At 48.6% G+C, this 20,158-nt stretch overlaps 1 protein-coding gene across 7 annotated transcripts in view; it reads right to left on the reverse strand.

Moving 5' to 3' along the window:
• The window catches only part of col12a1b (collagen, type XII, alpha 1b), a 78,017-nt gene that overhangs the window by 14,499 nt on the left and 43,360 nt on the right, over positions 1-20,158 (reverse strand). For all 7 annotated transcript variants that reach the window (XM_028397037.1, XM_028397035.1, XM_028397034.1 and 4 more), the window contains 27 exons: positions 19,986-20,125; positions 19,777-19,906; positions 19,558-19,697; positions 18,709-18,838; positions 18,149-18,288; positions 16,917-17,046; positions 16,517-16,656; positions 16,302-16,425; positions 14,467-14,606; positions 13,950-14,079; positions 13,647-13,786; positions 13,329-13,458; positions 9,863-10,005; positions 7,693-7,822; positions 7,226-7,368; positions 6,406-6,535; positions 5,787-5,906; positions 5,555-5,701; positions 5,352-5,468; positions 3,023-3,175; positions 2,865-2,939; positions 2,086-2,225; positions 1,337-1,460; positions 1,106-1,249; positions 849-1,013; positions 733-771; positions 510-648 (listed from right to left, as the gene is read on the reverse strand). In XM_028397037.1, coding sequence (XP_028252838.1) covers positions 510-648; positions 733-771; positions 849-1,013; positions 1,106-1,249; positions 1,337-1,460; positions 2,086-2,225; positions 2,865-2,939; positions 3,023-3,175; positions 5,352-5,468; positions 5,555-5,701; positions 5,787-5,906; positions 6,406-6,535; positions 7,226-7,368; positions 7,693-7,822; positions 9,863-10,005; positions 13,329-13,458; positions 13,647-13,786; positions 13,950-14,079; positions 14,467-14,606; positions 16,302-16,425; positions 16,517-16,656; positions 16,917-17,046; positions 18,149-18,288; positions 18,709-18,838; positions 19,558-19,697; positions 19,777-19,906; positions 19,986-20,125 — 3,523 coding nt within the window. The remainder of the gene's footprint in view (positions 1-509; positions 649-732; positions 772-848; positions 1,014-1,105; positions 1,250-1,336; positions 1,461-2,085; positions 2,226-2,864; positions 2,940-3,022; positions 3,176-5,351; positions 5,469-5,554; positions 5,702-5,786; positions 5,907-6,405; positions 6,536-7,225; positions 7,369-7,692; positions 7,823-9,862; positions 10,006-13,328; positions 13,459-13,646; positions 13,787-13,949; positions 14,080-14,466; positions 14,607-16,301; positions 16,426-16,516; positions 16,657-16,916; positions 17,047-18,148; positions 18,289-18,708; positions 18,839-19,557; positions 19,698-19,776; positions 19,907-19,985; positions 20,126-20,158) is intronic.

Genomic DNA, 20,158 nt, shown 5'->3' on the forward strand with positions numbered 1-20,158 from the left:
TGAATCGTAACATGGTTTGATTAAATCTTGAGATTTCAGGAAACACTTTTACTGATGCATTTTTGGACCAGTGGAAACGGTCCTTTAATTTAAACACAAACAAATTGTCAGCTTTCTGTGCTGATTTAAATCATTTTTATGTCGGGTCGATGTGTTTGTCCCTCTGATGTCACTGCCCAGTTCGGGGAGTCAGACTTGGTAAACAGTCCGGCTGTTGGGCAGCTGCCAGCGTTAAGAGTCTGTGGTCAGGTTTGCACTGACGGAGGCTCGTCGTGTGAAGCAGCTTCAGCATGAACTGAGAAGCCTTTTTAAAGGTTCTGACCTGCAGCCGGGTCCGACCTCAGCGAGCGCTGTAAATCCACTGACCCAGTTTTTAAAAGGAATGAGCTCATAGAGTCTGAATGTTACTCAGACCTCTCGGACAAGCACAGAAGATGAACAGTGAAAACAAATCTGCAGAGTCACGTCCAGCCGGAGCCCATGGGCCACGGAACAGGTCTCAGACTCACGTGGTGGGCTGAGTCAGAAAGGCGTTCTTGTGCAGCCGGTACGCCGTGTAGCTGTTGAAGGAGCCGGGCTCCATGGAGACGCCTTTTGTGTAACTGTACGTCTTCTCTGTCAGGTTGAACGCTTCAAGCATCCTGAAGCCTGGAACAACCAATCAGGAGGTTAGTGTGTGGGACCCGATGAGTCTCAGTGTCTCTGCAGCGACGGGTCTTTAATCATATTTACCGGGTGAAGTGAATCCGTTCAGGTAAATCAGTGGACACGCTGTGGACAGAGAGAGGACACAAGTTCACTACCTGAGCCAAACCTCAGAGTGTTTGTGCTGCAGAGTGGAGACTGACAGGAAGTGGCCGTTTCACAGATGAAGGTGATCAGGTTTTCTTTGATGGTGTCAAAGGCGTCAAAGTCATCCACCACGAAGACGTGTCTGTCACTGGGTTTGCTGCCGATCTCCTGCAGCTCCACGAAATCCACGTCGGCGACACCGATGGCGAAGACGCTGTAACCTGAGGACAGTCGGAGCACAGACAGACCGGTCAGGAAACGAAACCAGCGGCAAAATCAAAGCGTTGTGAAAGTTTTAAACCACCACATTCACCTGCGTGCTGCAGCCTGGCGGCGTTCTTGTTCACCTCGTCCTGCGACCGTCCATCGGTGATGGCGACCACCACCTTCGGGACGTTTCTCCTCATCCCGTTTTCGACAGAGAAGGCCTTCTCGTACGTGTGTTTCAGCGCCATGCCTGTTCAACGACAGCAGAAAACACGTCAGAGCAGCAGGTGTGTGACGCCAGCTGGTCTGTTGCCATGACAACAGCGCGCGGCCCGACCTGTCTTGGTGTTTCCTCCTTGGTAGCGGATGTGATAGAGTGCGGACATGGTGATTCCTTTGTCTCGGTAAGCGTTCAGCTTGAACTCCGTCTTGGCGCTGTCGCTGTACTGCACGAAGGAAACCTGCGTGGAACATCGGAAACAGTTTATTCTAGGAGTAAACAGGATAAAAATGATTTTTAATGTGCAGCAAACAAAATATTTTTTGATCCAGATGAACTGAACAGTCTTTGAGGATTCTGGAAGGGCGACCCGGGCTGCTTGAAGGGACGCCAATCAAGCTAATAGCATGAACCTGATAGGTTTATTTTGCAGTTTTGCAGATGCTCGCCTCTGCATCGATGATAAGAATAGAAGCTAATAAGTGACAATGAAGCGGTCCAGACCTAATAAATAAACCTGTGGTTGCTCTCTGTCCATTCTGATTCATGAACAGGAATCTTCTCAAATATCTGCAAAACCTCTGCAATCAGTTCTCAGACTCCTGTAGGTCAGTGTCACACTTGTCGAAATCAATGAGAGTTTAAACGCTGAGCTCGGCCTCTGTGGAGCTGTTGGACAACGTCCTGCTGACGCTGCCAAAAAAGCTTTTATTTCATTTCTCTGCTTCTCCCTCCTCTGTTCGTCGCTCACCTGCTGCTGTGGTTGTTTGTGGTCTGGATTTTGGTCAAATGTTTGTAACCCTCTTGGCTTCTGTCCTCAACACATCTACTGATCTTTAATGTCTTGATGCTTTAACAGCACAGACCTGCATCCCTGAAGGTCCGATGATGTCGAACGCGCCGATCACGCTGGAGACAAAGTGCACGACTTTGGTGAAGCTCTCTTCACCGATGCTCCACGACCCGTCGATGAGGAAGACCACGTCTGCTTTGGCACCTTTGCAGACTGAAGCAAAGAAAATAAAGTCAGTAAGTCCAGCAGCCAGACCTCAGGGCAGCACCACAAGCACCAGCAAAGAAAATGGCATCATCACACGCCATAATTATTGTTTGCAGGAGCACATAAAGGCGTGCAGCAAAACAAAACCATTGAGAGAAATGACGTGATGGGGCCATGTATAGTAATTATGGGCTTCACAGATAAAACAAACCAGGAACATTTGGTAACCAGAAGGGCTCCGCTCTCGTTAATCTGTTGCTCTCAAAACGAAAACGAAATGGGCAGAAAGCGTCAAATAATGTTTGCCTGATGTGGCGCTGTGAGCTCCTCTTTCCCTGCTGCTCAGAGATCCATAAACAACTTTACACTGATGGACACAGACGCTGCGCTGCTTTCTTAACACCTGAAGTGTGGGTTCTTAGTGGCTCTGCTCGGCTTCGTGTGCCCTGCAGGGCCAGCAGCACACATGGTACCATTAATGTGCTGCTGGCACGAGTCGGATCCAGAAGGATCAGCGTTCGAGGCGTTTCCAATCAGAGACAAGCCTGAATAATCCGTTCGGATGATGTTTTACACACAGGGACGCTTCAATTCACCACAGCTCACAAACACATGGGAGGATTTCAGGTGTGACTGTTAGCTTACCTGCCCAGGCGGGGGGGATGGTGGGTGGAGGTGTTGGAGTTGGAGGGAGTGTTGGAACCGGAGTCGGTTTCACCACTGTGAACAATCAGTTTATAATTAAAATCAATATTTTTTCTAAATAAGAAGCCTGGTGCTGAGGTTCCGCTCGGATCACTCACAGGTTCTCTCGTTGGTGCTGACTCCAGGACCCTCCAGATTTGGGGTCTGCACGAAAACGGTGGCGGCGTACAGAGCATCAGGCGACAGTCCATCAAAGCAGTACTGAGGCTGACCGGCAGGAATGGTGATCTCCTGCTGACCTTTGCTGGAGGCTGCAGAGCAATCACAACAACAACAACACAACGCACATGTGAATGCATCGTTCTCAGCAGAGAGGAGGTGATACTCTGACCAGAGGGACCCAGCGACTCATGTTCTGAATCAACCTGGAACACTAATAAACGAGTCTGCTCCTGGAGGACCACAGCATTATTTATGACTCTGTCCCCAGGTGCACGAAGTCCTGCTGGAAAGAATTCTTATTTAACCCTGCAGCTGTCTGCCTGAGTGGGTTTGTGGGTAAAGATGAAGAACTTCTGAGTTTTTGAACGGCTTAAAAAAAGCAGGAGGAGGATCTTTAGACACTTTTGCAAAACATGATTTTTTTTAGTAAGGACACGAACAAGAGCCCTCAGCCGTCATCAGACTTTTTCCTGTGTCCACTAGAGGCTGTCTCCAGAAGTGAATCTATCATAGTTTGTCGTTTCCAACTTCACAGCAGAAATAAACTTTACAGCCTGTGTTTCTGCCTACATGTCAGTCACACTCTCACTGTTCACCTCTTTGACAGATAATACCACCTCAAACTGTCCCTGCAGTTTGGATGGATGGATGGAAGAATGATGGATGATGGATGGATGGAAGAATGATGGATGATGGATGGATGGAAGGATGGATGGATGGATGGATGGATGGATGGATGGATGGATGGATGGATGGATGGATGAAGGATGATGGATGGATGGATGGATGGATGGATGAAGGATGATGGATGGATGGATGGATGGATGGATGAAGGATGATGGATGATGGATGGATGGATGGATGGATGGATGAAGGATGATGGATGGATGGATGGATGGATGGATGGATGGATGAAGGATGATGGATGGATGGATGGATGAAGGATGATGGATGGATGGATGGATGAAGGATGATGGATGATGGATGGATGGATGGATGGATGGATGGATGGATGGATGGATGAAGGATGGATGGTCCTGGTGACTTCACTCCATCTTCTGATAACAGGTTTCAGTTTTTGTTGCTAAGAGACGCTCCTGGTCAGAAACACGACAGCTCGCCCCTCTTGTGAAATGTTTACATGTGTGTGTGTCTGGACAGTGATGCATTGATAAAGAGTGCTGCTATTTACAGCGAGCACAAACAAACAAAGCCTGTTTACTGCCGGGACGGCTTCTACTTCTCCGCTGAATGAAGACGGATTTCTCTTGAACATCAACAGCTTATGATGGAGCCACTTCATGTGAATTCCTCTGGGGAAAACACGGCTGCTTCCAGAACAGTGGCCCCCATTTATCACTGTTAATCCGCAGCACGTTTCAGCTGGCCGTCAGATAATTGTCTTGAAAACTGGCAGCTTCGCCACGTTTCCTTTGGCTTTAGGATCACGGAGGAAATATCGCTGCAGAAGAATCCTGTTCACTCTTTTTCCACTTGCTCATCTCGCCGCCGTCTCTGACCGCTGTTTGCATTTTAACCGGAGAACAAACAGTTGACTGATTTGTTGATTTGAGCGTCTGCTGCCCCTCGCTGGGACGGATCCTTCGCCTCAGAGCCTCTGGTAGTGGTTAATGCACCATCTGTCTCACGCTAACAGACCCACATTTGTTCTGGCAGCCCGTCACACCGGCCCAAATGACTAATGACTACCATATAGATATTTAAATGCTGATGGTCCCTGGCCGGTTTTCTGCTGCTCACCCGTGTCCACGTCTGAATATGAAACAGACGGCATTCAGAGTAAGTGAAAAGGATGTAACTTTGAAAACAGCCTGGTGGTCGAACACTGTCGGTGCCGGCCAAAACCTGCTTCGAGTAATAATCACAAGGAGGAGGCCTGAGCATAAACAGCCTCGGGGAACAAAATAAAAACAGATCTTCAGGCTCGGATCTAGACATGATCCGAGCCGGCAGACTCATCGGCAGTGATGACCTCATCAAACATCTGCAGCGAGTCTTATTGCACAAATTACTGCAAGCATCACCTCAAACAAGCCACCAACGATCAGACTCTGACCACCGCCTGACTTCAGGTGCACTCGGGACTCTTGGGTTTCTGCAGGTCAGGCTCCAGAATCAACACAGACAACTGACTGGCAGCACTTTAAATGTTTTAATTAAGCTTCTGACCTCCAGAAACCTCCATGTTTGTTCAGGATGTAACTAAGCTCAGTGTAAACAGCACATGCATGTGAGCAGACTTACGGTCCAGGGGGTTGAGCTTGATGCGGTACGACGTGGCTGCTCTGTGGGGAGTCCACTTGATGCAGAACGTGTCGTGGCCGATGTTGTAGGTCTCGATGTTGGTGACGTTCAGGTAAACTGACACATCAGAGAGACTCTCATTAAACACAGTGCAGAGTTCAGACTGAACAGAACATGAACCATAAACTCTGCTCTGTACGTACGGGTCGTTCCCTGGCCAAGGAGCGGCGCGCTGGTGCCGCCGGTGTACTGAGCGAGCACTTTGACATCGTAGGTGGTTCCAGGCTGCAGGTTGTGCAGAGTGTAAGACGTCACGTCGCCCACGAAGATGTCGATGGGCTGGTTTGTGCCTGGAGAGAGACAGGAAGTGCAGGATGTTGTCACAGCAGCGGGGTCACAGCGGTCTGAAGGGGACCTGCATCAGAGGCAGCTCACCTGCAGGGGAGTATATGAGCCTGTATCCCTCCACAGGAGCAGGTACGGCGTCCCAGGCCACTCTGAACCGGGTGTACCACTCGTCTAAGACACGGAGGTTTCTGGGACTCAACATGCCAACTGTGATAGAGAGGGAGACAAAACAGGTCCTCAGCATGTTAACAACCACTGTTTATATATCATCAAACATCTGCTGCGGAGTCATTTCTGATGACAGTTAAGTGAAAAAATAACAAAATAACGTCTCTTTCTTTGCTTTAAAGTGAACACTATAATATAACCTTAAACGTTAAGAAAACCTTAAGATTATGAAAACCTTTGTTGGTCCTACATTGGGGAAAATGCAGATTAAATGTCAGATTAAAGTCCACACGGTGAATTCTGTGTTTAGCTTTGCTTCTTTTCTTTCCTGAGCTGAGCTGTGCTCAGACTTTAGACTGATGCCTGAACGTAGGGAGGATTAAAGCAAGGCGTCTGGACTTGTAGAGTCCATTATGACCTGGATGACTGAGAGTCTTCATCAACACTGATGCCTGAAAGTGCCTGATGCACACACACACACACACACACACACATGGAGCAGACTCCTTTCAGTTCGTTTGGCCCCTGGTTGCCACACCTGTGCGTCCGTTCCCGTTCAGGGACCCTCCGGGCCCCTCGGCGTAGATGGCCTCCACGGTGATGTTGTACGGGGTGTCTGGGAGCAGATTCTGCAGCAGGGCGTTGTTTCTGTTTCCGGGCACCACAGTCTGAGGATCCAAACGGCACACAGTCAGAGCTCCGTGAGCTTACGCTAACAATACACACCTTCACAAATCATCTGCATCTCTGAGGTGGCTTATGTGCAGAATCACTGTTATTGTGCCCTCTATAGGACAGGAGGTTCCATCCACAGAACATCTCTCTGCACACAGACAGCCCTGGTGGGGCTGAATTCCATTGACTGCACGTATAAAAGCTTCTCTGGTCAGCCTCACGCAGCAGCTGAGTCACACACAACAGGTGCCTCACTAACAAGCGCAGCTGGGCTGCCTCCGCCCGGCACCGCTGGCCCAACTCATTATTTACAACTATTAATAACCCAAATGATTCTGTTTGTTTAACCGGGCCTGTAATTAGTCTCACTAATGGGTGATTTATAACCTGAATGAGGCAGGAGGGAATCCTGTGATGTGACCTCACTGCATCGTTTGAGGGAAACGTCACAGCGAGCAGAGTCTGTCCAAAACAACAGACACCACTACCTGATATTAATCTAACATTACCAAAACCACTGTATGAGGTAAGCAGGAGATAAATGTTTCTCACACATGTGGAAACACTTCTCTGTTCCTGTGTGTGAAGGTAAAACCAGAGGCGCCTCCTCAGGACTGGAGTTCTGTGTCGCAGTGAAACGCTGGCGACACCATCAGCGTAAATGGGCATGAAGGTGCACTTACAAACTCAGTGATGGGGTCCCCGGTCATGGGGGCGTAGGCGATCCTGTACTGCCTGACGGGTCCCTCGGCGTGGTCCCAGCCAATGGTCAGAGTGCTGGTGGTGGCGTCGTACACGCGCATGTTTCTGGGCCCCGCACGCGGCACTGCAACCACATTGTGTGAAGTCATCACGAAACCAAACAAATCATATTTTCCATTCATTAAATCCCAGCATGCAGTGTGTCAGTTCAGAGGCGGCATCCTTTGAAGAAGGTCGGGTCTATAATCCAAACATCAGGTCTTGTCTCGGCCTTTTTCAGCCTCATGTTCCGGTGCAACCAGCTCCAGCTGATGTTTATATTTGTGTGACTGTGGCCAGCATGCAGTGCATCATGGGATAGGCTTGGAAATGGTGTTGTCACCTGGTCTACCTTTAAATGCGGCCTTCAAAGCATGCGGCCCCTACAGTGCGTGCTTTCTGTGCTTACGCGTCTTTCCGTTGTCCTTCACTGGCGACCCCTCGCCATCGGCGTACAGAGCTGAGACCGTGACAGAGTAGGGAGTGTCTGGGATCAGATTGTCCAGGAAGGCGTTGTTTATGTTTCCTGGAACCAGGACCTTTTTGGAAAAGAAACCCAGGGGTCAGTAAATAAATACATATAATCATGACGGCCCCAATGCTGCCTCTTCGTGCATTACATAGAGACCTGGCAGGAGTAATGTACATAATGACCTCACTGCTCATCTCACATGCAGTTATCTCCCAGGCGTGCTGCTGCCAAACCTTTCCTCAAACACAAACAGAGGCCTGAGAGGTTCAACGCCAAACAGATCCGTCACTCTCTGAGTGGACTGACAAACAGTCTCTGATGAAGAGACGCAGCTCGGCCGCCGTTGGGATGGTCACAGCGCCTCTGGTGTGGGCCATAAAAATCAGTGACATCATGAGAAATTTTTGTTTTGGTTAATGAAAATGTCTCAGAGAGGTCTGGACCGAAAGGGTTTTGGCATGCCGGACATCCCACAACTGGACGCACACACATGCCTTCTGGCTCGAGGTTAAATCCCAGCAGGAAGGCCGGCGGATTGGCCTCTGTCCTTTTAAAACACAATGAACTGACTTGGACTGTTGTTGCTCATTTTCCACCATTTCCTGAAAGCAGCGCTGCTCTTGAGGGCCGAGGAGGACCCGATAGGACGCTGGAGCCAAAGAATCCAGTCGTTCTGGACAATTAAAGACTTTTCAGAGACTTTTCCTCTAAAGAGACGAGTGGAACCAAATGTGTGTTTACATTCTGATGTCACATTAGGGTTTTTATTTCAGATTACTACGAAAGAAATGTTCCCACTTTCAGTTCCTTCAGCGTATTCTACACAATGAGAACGTTCTGAAGAGTTACTCTGCTCGGAGCTGCTGGAGCGCCTGAAACAATAAATCTATGGTGCTGAATGAGACCAGACGGAATGTAATTACACCGAGTCATCCAGAGCTGATCTCTGTGCTCATCTCTGTGTCTCCTCTGTGTCTGTGCCAAACCAACTTCCTCTTGGAGCAACAATAAATCAAGTTAATTAACAAAACACAACAAAAGTGAAAATGGACAAAGGAAATGGTGACTGCAGCACAACCACACTGTTCAAAGCAGCTTCTAATCATCATTCGATCACAGCCTCATGGTCCACGGGAGCTTTCAGTGATGTCAGTCACAGATGTGAATATTTCAGAGAGTTTAAAGTCCCTTTCTCTCCCCCCCAGAGATCCAGATCCTCTCACGGGGGCGTGAAATCTGTGCAGATAGAGACGTAAGAAAAGCTGACAGCTCATCATTTCCATTTCTGAGAACATTACGGTAATTACTAAACATCTGTGCAGCACTGACACCAGCGACTGGTGGAACAAAGAGGGACGACCATAAAGGACCACCTGCTGTTTCCATGACACAGACCGAGCCGGAGAAAGCAGAGGACACGCTGGGTTTAATCAGACCAGGAGGAATTTACACGAGTTAAACTACCAGAGCTGTCGTAGCTCATATCAACATACAGCGATACTCTACAGTGAAAAAGGAAACGTCCGATGTCTCCCAAGCCGAGAACAACCAGTCCGAAGCCGAGACGAGAAAGAGGAGAACGTTCCAAATCCAGAACGGAAAATCTTAAATTAAGAACTAAAGTAAGATTTAAAAAGATCTGAAAGCTGCACTCACATCAAGAAATGTAAAAAACACACAGTCTTAGGTCAACAAATCCTAATTCAGACAGCTCACACTCCACCAGCAGAAAATCAATGACTTGATAATCTCACTACATATCTGAAGATGTCATCTCCAGCTCCGGGGAATTTTAGAACAACTGATACAAGACACCACGCTGATAATTAAAATCATTATCAGTGGCTGCTCTGTCTTATCTGAAGAATGTCCTGGAGGCACATCGGATCAGAACAAGAGCTGACCTGCAGCTTTAAGAATGAGATGATTTGAACTGGGAAGAGAATTTCCTGGTTTTATAACTGTTAAAAGTCAAATAACATGTCAGAGTTTGTTAGAGTTCATCTCCACATTCTTCGCTCTAATCCTCGGCCCGTGTGAGCAGACGGAGGGGAAACGCCTCCTCTGGGCCTGCGGGGCGAATTCAACAGCCTGGAGAATCACTCACCGACTCCGCGGGCCTGGAGCCGGTCAGGGCGGAGTAAGCCACGCGGTACTGCTGAACCTGGCCGGTGGCGGGCTCCCAGCGCACGTTCAGGCTGTTGGGGGTGGGGTTGTACACCTGGATGTTCCTGGGTGGGGTGCGTGGAACTGCAGAGAGGTCAGAGGGAAAGTGAGGTGAGGAGAGCGTGAACACGAGGAGCTCGCGCCAAAACATGACAGCGGACTCTGATAGATTAACAAACACCAGTGATTACATTCCTGAGAATATCAGAGATCAGATTCAAAGCTGCAGAGACTCCTCTGCTCGTAGAGTCAGTGTTTGTGTGGAACCAGAATCCGGGTGAAATGCTGAGCGCAGCAAATCATTTTACAGCGAGAGAAGTAGCACCGTTCTGGCTTTATGCAAAAGCCTTTAACTTCCCTCTTAAACCGAACCAGATGTGCACGTCCCCCTGGTATCTGCAGCCTTACCCAATAAAAAGGAAAAGTCGATGCAGTAGGTGAGCGGAGCCTCCGCCTCCTCCTCCTCGATAAGGAGGGCGAGCTGAAACATTTTCTCTGCTGTTGTATAACCACAATAAACCGAGCTGTCCAGGGACAAAACTACCTCGGTCCCTCAGAGAGATTATGTCATCTGTAAGTGTCTCACTTTGGACTGAGGGGCTGCTATTGTCCACACACAGAGTGACAAATTCCTCCTGAGACACAAACACACTGGACTGAGCAATAAAAGATCATTAACGTCACACACGGCCTCATATCCACTGATGGACCGACACCCTCTGAGGACCAGGCTGTCACTGCAGACAGACAGACAGACAGGCAGACAGACAGGCAGACAGACAGGCAGACAGGCAGGCAGGCAGGCAGGCAGACAGACAGGCAGGCAGACAGGCAGACAGACAGACAGACAGGCAGGCAGACAGACAGACAGGCAGGCAGACAGGCAGGCAGACAGACAGGCAGACAGACAGACAGGCAGACACAGACAGGCAGGCAGACAGACAGACAGACAGACAGACAGGCAGGCAGACAGACAGGCAGACACAGACAGGCAGGCAGGCAGACAGGCAGGCAGACAGACAGACAGACAGACAGGCAGGCAGACAGACAGACAGGCAGGCAGACAGACAGACAGACAGACAGGCAGACAGACAGGCAGGCAGGCAGGCAGGCAGACAGACAGACAGACAGACAGGCAGGCAGACACAGACAGGCAGACAGACAGTCAGACAGACAGTCAGACAGACAGGCAGGCAGACAGACAGACAGGCAGACAGACAGGCAGACAGACACAGACAGGCAGACAGACAGACAGACAGGCAGGCAGACAGACAGACAGACAGACAGACAGGCAGGCAGGCAGACACAGACAGGCAGACAGACAGGCAGACAGACACAGACAGGCAGGCAGACAGACAGACAGACAGGCAGGCAGACAGACAGACAGACAGACAGGCAGGCAGGCAGACACAGACAGGCAGGCAGACAGACAGACAGGCAGGCAGGCAGTCAGGCAGACAGACAGGCAGACAGGCAGACAGACAGGCAGACAGACAGACAGACAGGCAGGCAGGCAGGCAGACAGACAGGCAGGCAGGCAGGCAGACAGACAGACAGACAGGCAGACACAGACAGGCAGGCAGACAGACAGACAGACAGACAGACAGGCAGACAGACAGGCAGGCAGGCAGACAGACAGACAGGCAGACAGACACAGACAGGCAGACAGACAGACAGGCAGGCAGACAGACAGACAGACAGACAGACAGACAGACAGACAGGCAGGCAGACAGACAGACAGGCAGGCAGACAGACAGACAGACAGACAGACAGACAGACAGACAGGCAGGCAGACAGACAGACAGACAGACAGGCAGACAGACACAGACAGGCAGGCAGGCAGACAGACAGACAGACAGACAGACAGACAGGCAGGCAGTCAGGCAGACAGACAGACAGACAGACAGGCAGACAGACAGGCAGGCAGACAGACAGGCAGGCAGACAGACAGGCAGACAGACAGGCAGACAGACAGACAGACAGGCAGGCAGACAGGCAGGCAGGCAGACAGGCAGACAGACAGACAGACAGACAGCAGGCAGGCTGCTACTGGTCCTCCTCTGCAGCCTCACTGTCACTCTGCATCAACTAAATGAAAACAATTACAGCAAACACAACGATTGAAGCTAACCATAGAAACCTCTGAGGAAAAAACAACACACGCTTTAAAGTAATGAAAACAGACACTGAAGATTCAACAGACACACAATCACTGCTGAGGCTGCTTAAACTGTGAGATAACATCACACAACTCTTCAAAATCTCCATGGCAACAGAGACGTTAACCTGAAAACCCTCTCCTGACTGACTGAAGCATGCAGTTCGCCCACTGGACTCGGCTGTGGAAGAGTTTCTGTTCCAATTACAGTAAAAAGTCCAGGATGCATTTCTGCTGACGGAGCATGGCACGCCGTCTGACACGAAACCAGCATGCACAACAGGGCCCCGGACCGCAGAGACCAGCCACTCACAGGGTCCAGACTGTTCCAGACTCCCGGCAGCAGATCTGACCTCTGTCTGTCAGTTTTATATCAATCATGGTCGACAAACACTCCTCACTTCCTCTCCTCCTTATTCTGCTGATTACGGGTCTTTTTCCACAAACGTCTGTTCTTCACCTGAACCACAGAGAGCTGCAGCTGATGTCCATCTCTGCTGGAGATGCTGAGAGAATCAGATGCAGATCCACAGCCAGCGTGAGCAGACATGAGAACTGCAGATGTTACAGAGCTCAGGGGGCTTTTGGATTTCAGATGACCTTTTATCTCAATGGGACTTTTTCTGGCTGAACAAAAACCACATAAATCAAACATGTCTTCTTTACCTGAGATACAGTCAGTAATATGAATGTCATGATATATTCCACAGCATCACGCCTCCTTCCTCCCTCCTCTCCATCACCCTCGGCTCTGTGGTCTAATTTGAAATGTCGCCAATCAAACCGTTTTGATTCCCAGAGTCGTCATCAGAATCTCATCCACTCGGATGACTTGTGTTTTGCTGCCATGGTGGAAATAAGTGAGCATATTTCAAAACATGGAGCACCAACAGGATCATTGATCAATCAGCAAAAAGCAGAGGCACAGAAATCCACAGTGAATAACTAAACAAGGAAACCACATGAAATGATCCTGCACCACTGACTGAGGGAAAAACCTTGGATATGTTTCCATCCACTCAGGGCAGGAGCAGGAGCAACACACTGGAGAGAAGGCTGAAGCTCTGAGACTTAACCCAAAACCCACTCTCACTGCAGGTGGGCCGCCTGGTTCAGAATTTCTTTATATTCAGAATAAGGAATTAGATTTTTATTAAGTTTGAATAAGATCAGGGAAAAGAAGACAGGATAGTCTTTATCCTAACACCTCTCTGCATGCAGGACCCTGCAGCTCTCTTTGGACACTTACGCGTCTTTCCCTTGTCGGACTGTCGCAGACCTTCTCCCTCGGGGTACACTGGAACCACAGTGACGGTGTAGGGGGTGTCTGACAGCAGGTTCCTCAGGATGGTGTTGGTGGTGCCGCCTGACACCTGCTCCTGCTCACACACAAACACACAACCTTAAGTACTAAAGCCATGACTCCATCAATCAAAAACTGCCTGAGAACATAAAGCTCTGCTCCTGTTTACTCTGGATGTTTGACATTCTAAACTACATATAGCAAAGTTTTCCGATGAGCAGTGCGAGGAGCTGAGTGTTTCGGCTACATCTTCTGAAGTCTCACCATGTCTTCTGCACCTCCAGACGCCGGGACGTAGAAGATGCGGTACTGCCGCACGTTGCCCTCGGCAGGTTCCCAGCGCACCCTGAGGGAGCTGGTGGTGGGATCAGTCACTTGGAGGTTCTTCACTCCGCCCAGTGCCTCTGTCAACACAGAAACATCACATGACTCATTTCCTGTTTGAGTTACGGGGTCATTCCTTTTCACCTTGTCAGAGCAACAGATGCGAGAAGGTCACAGCTTCAGGGAGGGTTCATCAAGGCCTCACACCACAGTGACAGCTGCCTTATGTCTTTGTGAACTCACTTGTCTTTCCGTTCTCTGACATGCGCTTTCCCTCCGCGTCAGGGTAGATGGGCAGCAAGGTCACCTTGTACTCGGTGTCTGGTCGCAGTTCTCTCAGCACCGTGTTGGTGGTCATCCCAGGAACTTGAGTCTGAACACACACACACAAAAAAAGCATGACTTCATGTAGTTCAGCTGGTCCAAGGATGAGATTTATTCACCTGAAAAACCACAGGGATTAGAGGCCGTTTTCAGAGTTTTATGTCTACTTATGAAACCATAAGTCAGACAAATTATCCATTTCCACCCTCTCTGTGTGTGTGTGTGTGTTGGCTCAAATTTCCCAGAACTCTGGAAACAGAACCACACTCACAGACGATTAGACTTTAGTTTAGATTGTAAGCTGAGCTTTAGCGTTATTTGTGAAATCAGTCTTTTGATATTTTCACTTCAAAGCAACACAACATAAACCTTCAGTGGTCCGTGGAAAAGTCATGAAGTTTTAACCCCAGTATTAAATCTGCACACGTGAACTGACCATGCTCTCGGTTCCTCCGGCGGCGGGGACGTAGATGATCTGGTACTGCCTGACGTCGCCATCGGCCGGATCCCAGCGCACCCTGAGGGAGTTGGTGGTGGGGTCAGTCACCTGAAGATTCTTCACTCCACCCAGAGGCTCTGAAAAAGAGACGGGACACGTCACAACCCTGTTTGCTGTTTCTTCTCTCTCCTGCAGGCGGCGCCGCGCGGGTGGAGCCCGCCTCATCAGGACAGAACAGATGTCTCGTCGTAGAAGCTGTCAATCACAGAGGAGCTGTCTCCTCTCCTTCCTGTGAGTGTCTAAACTCTCTGCTATTTTCTGAAACAACATCCCCATTAAACTGTTTTTTAGACTTGAAAGAATTCCTTAAAAGAAAAAAAAACTGCTTAAATAACTGCTGCAAATAATCCTTAGCATTTGTTTCATCCTGCAGGGTGCACCAGATGGGTGGGTTTACCACATCAGGAGTGTCCAGATGTATCAAAGTCGGGGAAGTTGCCTAAACGTTCTGGCATTCATTATGTTCATATGTGAGCCACAAACGTTCATATAAACAAGGCCTGGATGCTCGTCTGTCCACAAGCATCCTACATTCAAGGTGCTTTTTCACACGTCTCAGCCTGTTTCATACAAACCTTTTCCTTCACAGCTCTGGCAGCAGTGCCTTCACTTCAGGATATTGCTCTGCTTTATTTGGCAAAGTGCACGTTATTATTCATTTTAAAGGCCATGTTTTCGGCGGTGCACTGCAGCAGGAAGCCCTTTGTGAATGTTTGTTGCTGCTTCCCTGATGGAGCTAGTGATGCATAATGGACACAAATCTTAAGACATCTGCCCTAAAACGCAGAGCGTGCACAGGAATACCTCCGATTTTCAAACTTTTTCTGACTCTAAAACCAAAAACATGATCATAATCACTGGCTGCACGAGAAGTAACTCTTTTATATTTTTTTATGTTTTGAGCTCAGCTGCAAGAAAAAAATAAAGTTAAAAAAAAATCCGGCAAATAAATAAATAAATCTCACAAACAATAGCATGAAAGGAATTATGGGAGTTTTATAGCTGCACACTCTTGCAATAAAACATGTGTTCTTTGGATGTCAGAGGGTTCTTGAATGCACCATCAGGGGGACATTTCAGGCCATGAGCAGCCCTGTGTGGTTGGAGATAAATCTGATCATTCATTTATAGCAGGAGGCTTAACTCCATCTTTTATACAGGACCTCCAGTCTGACACACAGTTTGACATCCTGACTCATCAAATCAAATTACAGCTGCGCTGATGGAGACATCAGGAACCCCCTGTTTATAGAGAATCACTGAACTTTTGTGGTGAAGAAGGAAAAGGCTAACTTTTATTAGCTGGTCAAATCTGTAGAAGGAGAGCACACTCAGTTAGAGTTGCACATCTGAGCCAAAATGGTGGACTTCCTGTTGGGTTATGGGTCCAATAGATAAGTGTGTTTGTCCTAATGTGTTTAAAAATATCGTAACTGTTGGTGAAACGGGACAGGACCAAGAAAAGTTCCATTTTTAAAAAACTTTAGGGGGCGATGTTGAAGCTGTTTTGCCACAACAGTTATCAAGATCAATAACATGAAATCAGGCAGCGGGCCTGATGCGTTTTTTTTTTATCTAGGCCTCAGAAAAGGTGGCTGTTAGAGGGGAATAATGACGAAAGGTGGAGCTATTCATTAGTGTTTGATGGATGGTGTTCTAAACACAGCAAACACACCCTCAAACAGATCGAGGAGTGTTTTTAGATTTATCTGAACAGCCCACACATGCTTGGAGGAATGTCCTCTGCAGCGCTCGCTGAACGACTGACTCACTTGTCTTGCCCTTCTCAGCCTGACGGATGCCCTCCACGTCGGGGTAGACGGGAACCACCGCCACGTTGTAGAGCGTGTTGGCCTCTAGGTTGGTCAGGATGGTGGTGGTGCCTGACACCTCCACCTGTCAGCACATTAAAAACAAATGGGATCAATGAGACTGTGTCTGCACATGAAGCTGCGCTCTCAGATCAGGGAGTATCAACAGCTTCTACCATTCGTTCTTCTCCTCCTGGCTGAGTGGCGTAAAACACTTTGTAGCTCCGGACGTTGCCCACGGCTGGATCCCAGCGGACTGTCAGCGTGCTGATTGTTGGGTCGATCACCTGCAGGTTCTTCACTCCACCCAGAGGGTCTGAGGAAGAGTGTGACTCGGTTAGTGTTGAAGGTTTACTCTTTTCCCTGATAAAGAAAAGGTGAGACCCACCTGTTCAAGCTGCAGACTGTGGGTCACACACAACACATGTTTTATTTTAAGTTCACGTCTTGTCTCTTCTTTACAGCTTTATTTTAACATCTACAGTTCGCTCCTCAGTCGGCATTTATTACGCCCATGTGGACAATAAAGTGTTTGTTTTTCCATATAAGTAAAAGAAACACTATGAGCAGACTCACTGGTCTTCCCGTTCTCAGACTGAGACTTCCCCTCCATCTCGTGGTAGACGGGCACCACGGTGACGGTGTACTCTGTGTTGGGTTCAAGGTTCTTCAGAACAGTGGTGGTGGTGGTTCCAGTCACCTGGTCCTGAAAGGAGGAGGAGGAGGAAGAAATTGCTCTGAACTGTGTGAACTTGGATTCTGAGCATGAGCCCTGTCACCGTTTTATTGTGTAGTGAGTTTTCTTGGATGCAGCTCCAGTCAGTTGCTGTTTTTGTATCGTGAACAGTAAAGATGGATGTCAGCAGCTTTAAAGCTGTCCCGAGACAAACTGTCAGCAACAAGGAGTGTACGTCTCCAGATATAAATATGCTCTTTGTCCATTTAATCTAATGTAAGTCTCATAAAAGCTGCCAACACGATGTTTCCAAATCAAATCATCTTATTTCGGGACATTTCTTCAAGCTGAGTGACATAATGTTGAGGTCTAATGAAATGGACCCCTTTAAGATTTGTTGCTGCTTCAGAGAAAACAGATGAAGCTGCTTTCAAATGTCCCACATCACCAACAAATGGTTTCCATTAGTGGTAAGAAAATGTAGACTTTAGCAGCAGCAGCATCATCATCCAGCGGTTTTCATCTTTTGATATCTTAATTTTGCAACTTTTCCAGGACAAGAAAAGAAGTTTCTCGCACGTTACAGTCTTGGAAACAATCACAATCATCTCATGCTGCTGCTGGCACGTCACCACCTCTGCTGGGAAAACCTCAACCTGAGGCCAAAGCCTAAGATACCTGCTCTTATGTAATATCTGCACAAGCTTCTCACTTTAAACGTCTGTCCTGACGTACAAACACACATCAACACACAGAAACAGTGAGGAAAACTTCCAGCGACAGAGCAGCACAGAGGACAGAAACAGCCTGACAACAAAGCTACAAAGACCCTGAGGACTGGTGTGACTTCACCAAGTACATTTTTATTCTGTGTGTTTTTGGGTTTAACCCTAATTTTTGTATTCACTTGATGACAGGTGCCCACTGAAATGAAGGTGGAACGCCTTTTGTGTGAGTCTTCGGTGCAGCCATTGACTTCACGGTGGGTTAATTGCAGCTGTAATCAGCATCTGGAATAGCTCACAATGAAATGGCAGAGTTCTGCCTCCTTCTCTGACATCCAGTGATTTTTCAGTGAGGAGCAAATGATCTCAAACCCAGCTGTGAAAACAAAGTATTGATGAAGTCTTACCACATCCTGCTCTCCTCCGGCCGTTGGCACCCAGATGACAATGTACTCGCGTACGTTTCCCTCGGCGGGATCCCAGCGGACGTTCAGGGTGCTGGTGGTGGGATCGGTAACCTGCAGGTTCCGCACAAAACCCAGCGGCTCTGAGAAGAGACACCAAACAGGAAGTCAGCATTTGGACGTGAGCGCCGCACAGCTGCTGTCTAGTCCGAGGTTACTGCTGTCTGGGGGGATGGAAATGGTTCTTTTCTGGCTTCACTCCTCCTGTAGGTCGACTGGCCCGGCCCAACAATGTTCAGCTGTTACTGAGATTAATGCTTTTGTGTATTTGTGTTACATTTGGGAGACAACTCTCTAATCAGAAGCAGCAAAACTTCAGGAGCAGCAGGGCTGTAAGGCTGCCATCTATTCATGTACAGCGATCACTGAACTGCTGACGCTTCATGTGGTCAAATAAAGAGTGAAGGAACGTGCTGGCTCTACACAACAGCAGTGATGTCAGGTGATGGCAGGCCAACTAAAAACAGAAGAACATGGACGTCTCTGGGTCACATGACACTCACTGGTCTTGCCGATGTCGGTCAGACTGGGTCCGTCTCCCTCAGCGTACACAGGGACCACGGTGATCTTGTAGCGGGTGTCGGGCAGAAGTTTCTCCAGGACGGTGGTGGTGGTGCTCTCTGACACTTGCTCCTACAAAACACAGGTGTGGTGAAATCGACACGCTAAACTCCTGCCAGACCCAGAAGCACAGAAGACAAACGTCCCCCAGAGGAATCAGCTGGGCTCCACAAAGACAACACTGAAATCTATCTGAAACTATTTTTGCTTTTACAAAATATTCCAACATGAATAACTTCAAACTGTTGTTTTGTTTCCTGTTAAAGCACGGAGGCCACAAACGAAGCCGCACACACACCATCTACAGTCAGAGCTGTTAGTTCTCAGCCTTTTACAGCCTGAACCCCATCAGACGTGCTGATTATGTGGATTTACACATATTTACTCTGCACAAGCTGCACTCCAGAAACATAAACACCGCAAATGTGCCACGAAGCAGCGATGAGGGATCCAGTCTGCCAAGCGGATTCAGATGCTGGTGTGTGGAAAGTGCATGGTGGGATTATCCTGTCAGAAGGCATGACATCACTGAGTCCCTGCAGAGACCTTAGATCGTGGTGTTTCTTTTGAGGTACGGTGGTTCAAACGGAGGCTGACAGCGAGTTTTTTTTTTCCCTTCACTGTCCAACAAATGGCTGTTTTTTTAAATTCTGGAAATCTGCACAGAAACTCCACAGAATTTCTTCAACTTCAAAAAATATAAATTAACATTATTATTCACAAAGATCAACATCTGTGTGGCCGGCTAACATGCAGCCCACCTAACCTGGACTCAATCAGAAGCATCTTACCACAATCTCCAGTCCTCCATCTTCAGGGATGTAGATCACTTTGTATCCCTGGACGTTGCCATCAGCAGGATTCCAGGTCACTGTGAGGGTGGTGATGGTGGGGTTGGTCACCTTCATGTTGCCCACTCCACCCAGAGGCACTACAATGAGCAGAGAAACGGTCGTTAGATGAGAATGACTTGTCTGTGTGTGATAAAAGTATGAGAGCGCCGGCCTCACATGTCTTTCCATCCTCAGACTGGCGTTTTCCTTCCCTGGCGGGATACACCGGTAACACCGACACCGTGTACTGTGTGTCGGGCAACAGGTTCCTGAGGATGATGGAGGTGGTGCCTGTGGGAACTTGTTCCTGTGTAAAGAGTCGTTTAAATGTTTACACGTCTCATCTACGGAAGCCTGCTGGAGGTGTGACGGGTGCAGGCGCTCACCATCTCCTCTCGGCCACCAGCCGTGGGTATGTAGAAGACCTTATAGAGGCGAACGGCTCCATCAGCTGGATCCCAGTTCACAGTCAGAGATGTCATGGTGGGGTCGGTCACCTTCAGGTTCTTCACTCCACCAAGTGGCCCTGAACAGGAGGACAGGTCCGATCACTTGATCT

Source organism: Parambassis ranga, chromosome 24 (assembly GCF_900634625.1).
Source record: "Parambassis ranga chromosome 24, fParRan2.1, whole genome shotgun sequence".
NCBI classification, from domain to species: domain Eukaryota; kingdom Metazoa; phylum Chordata; class Actinopteri; family Ambassidae; genus Parambassis; species Parambassis ranga.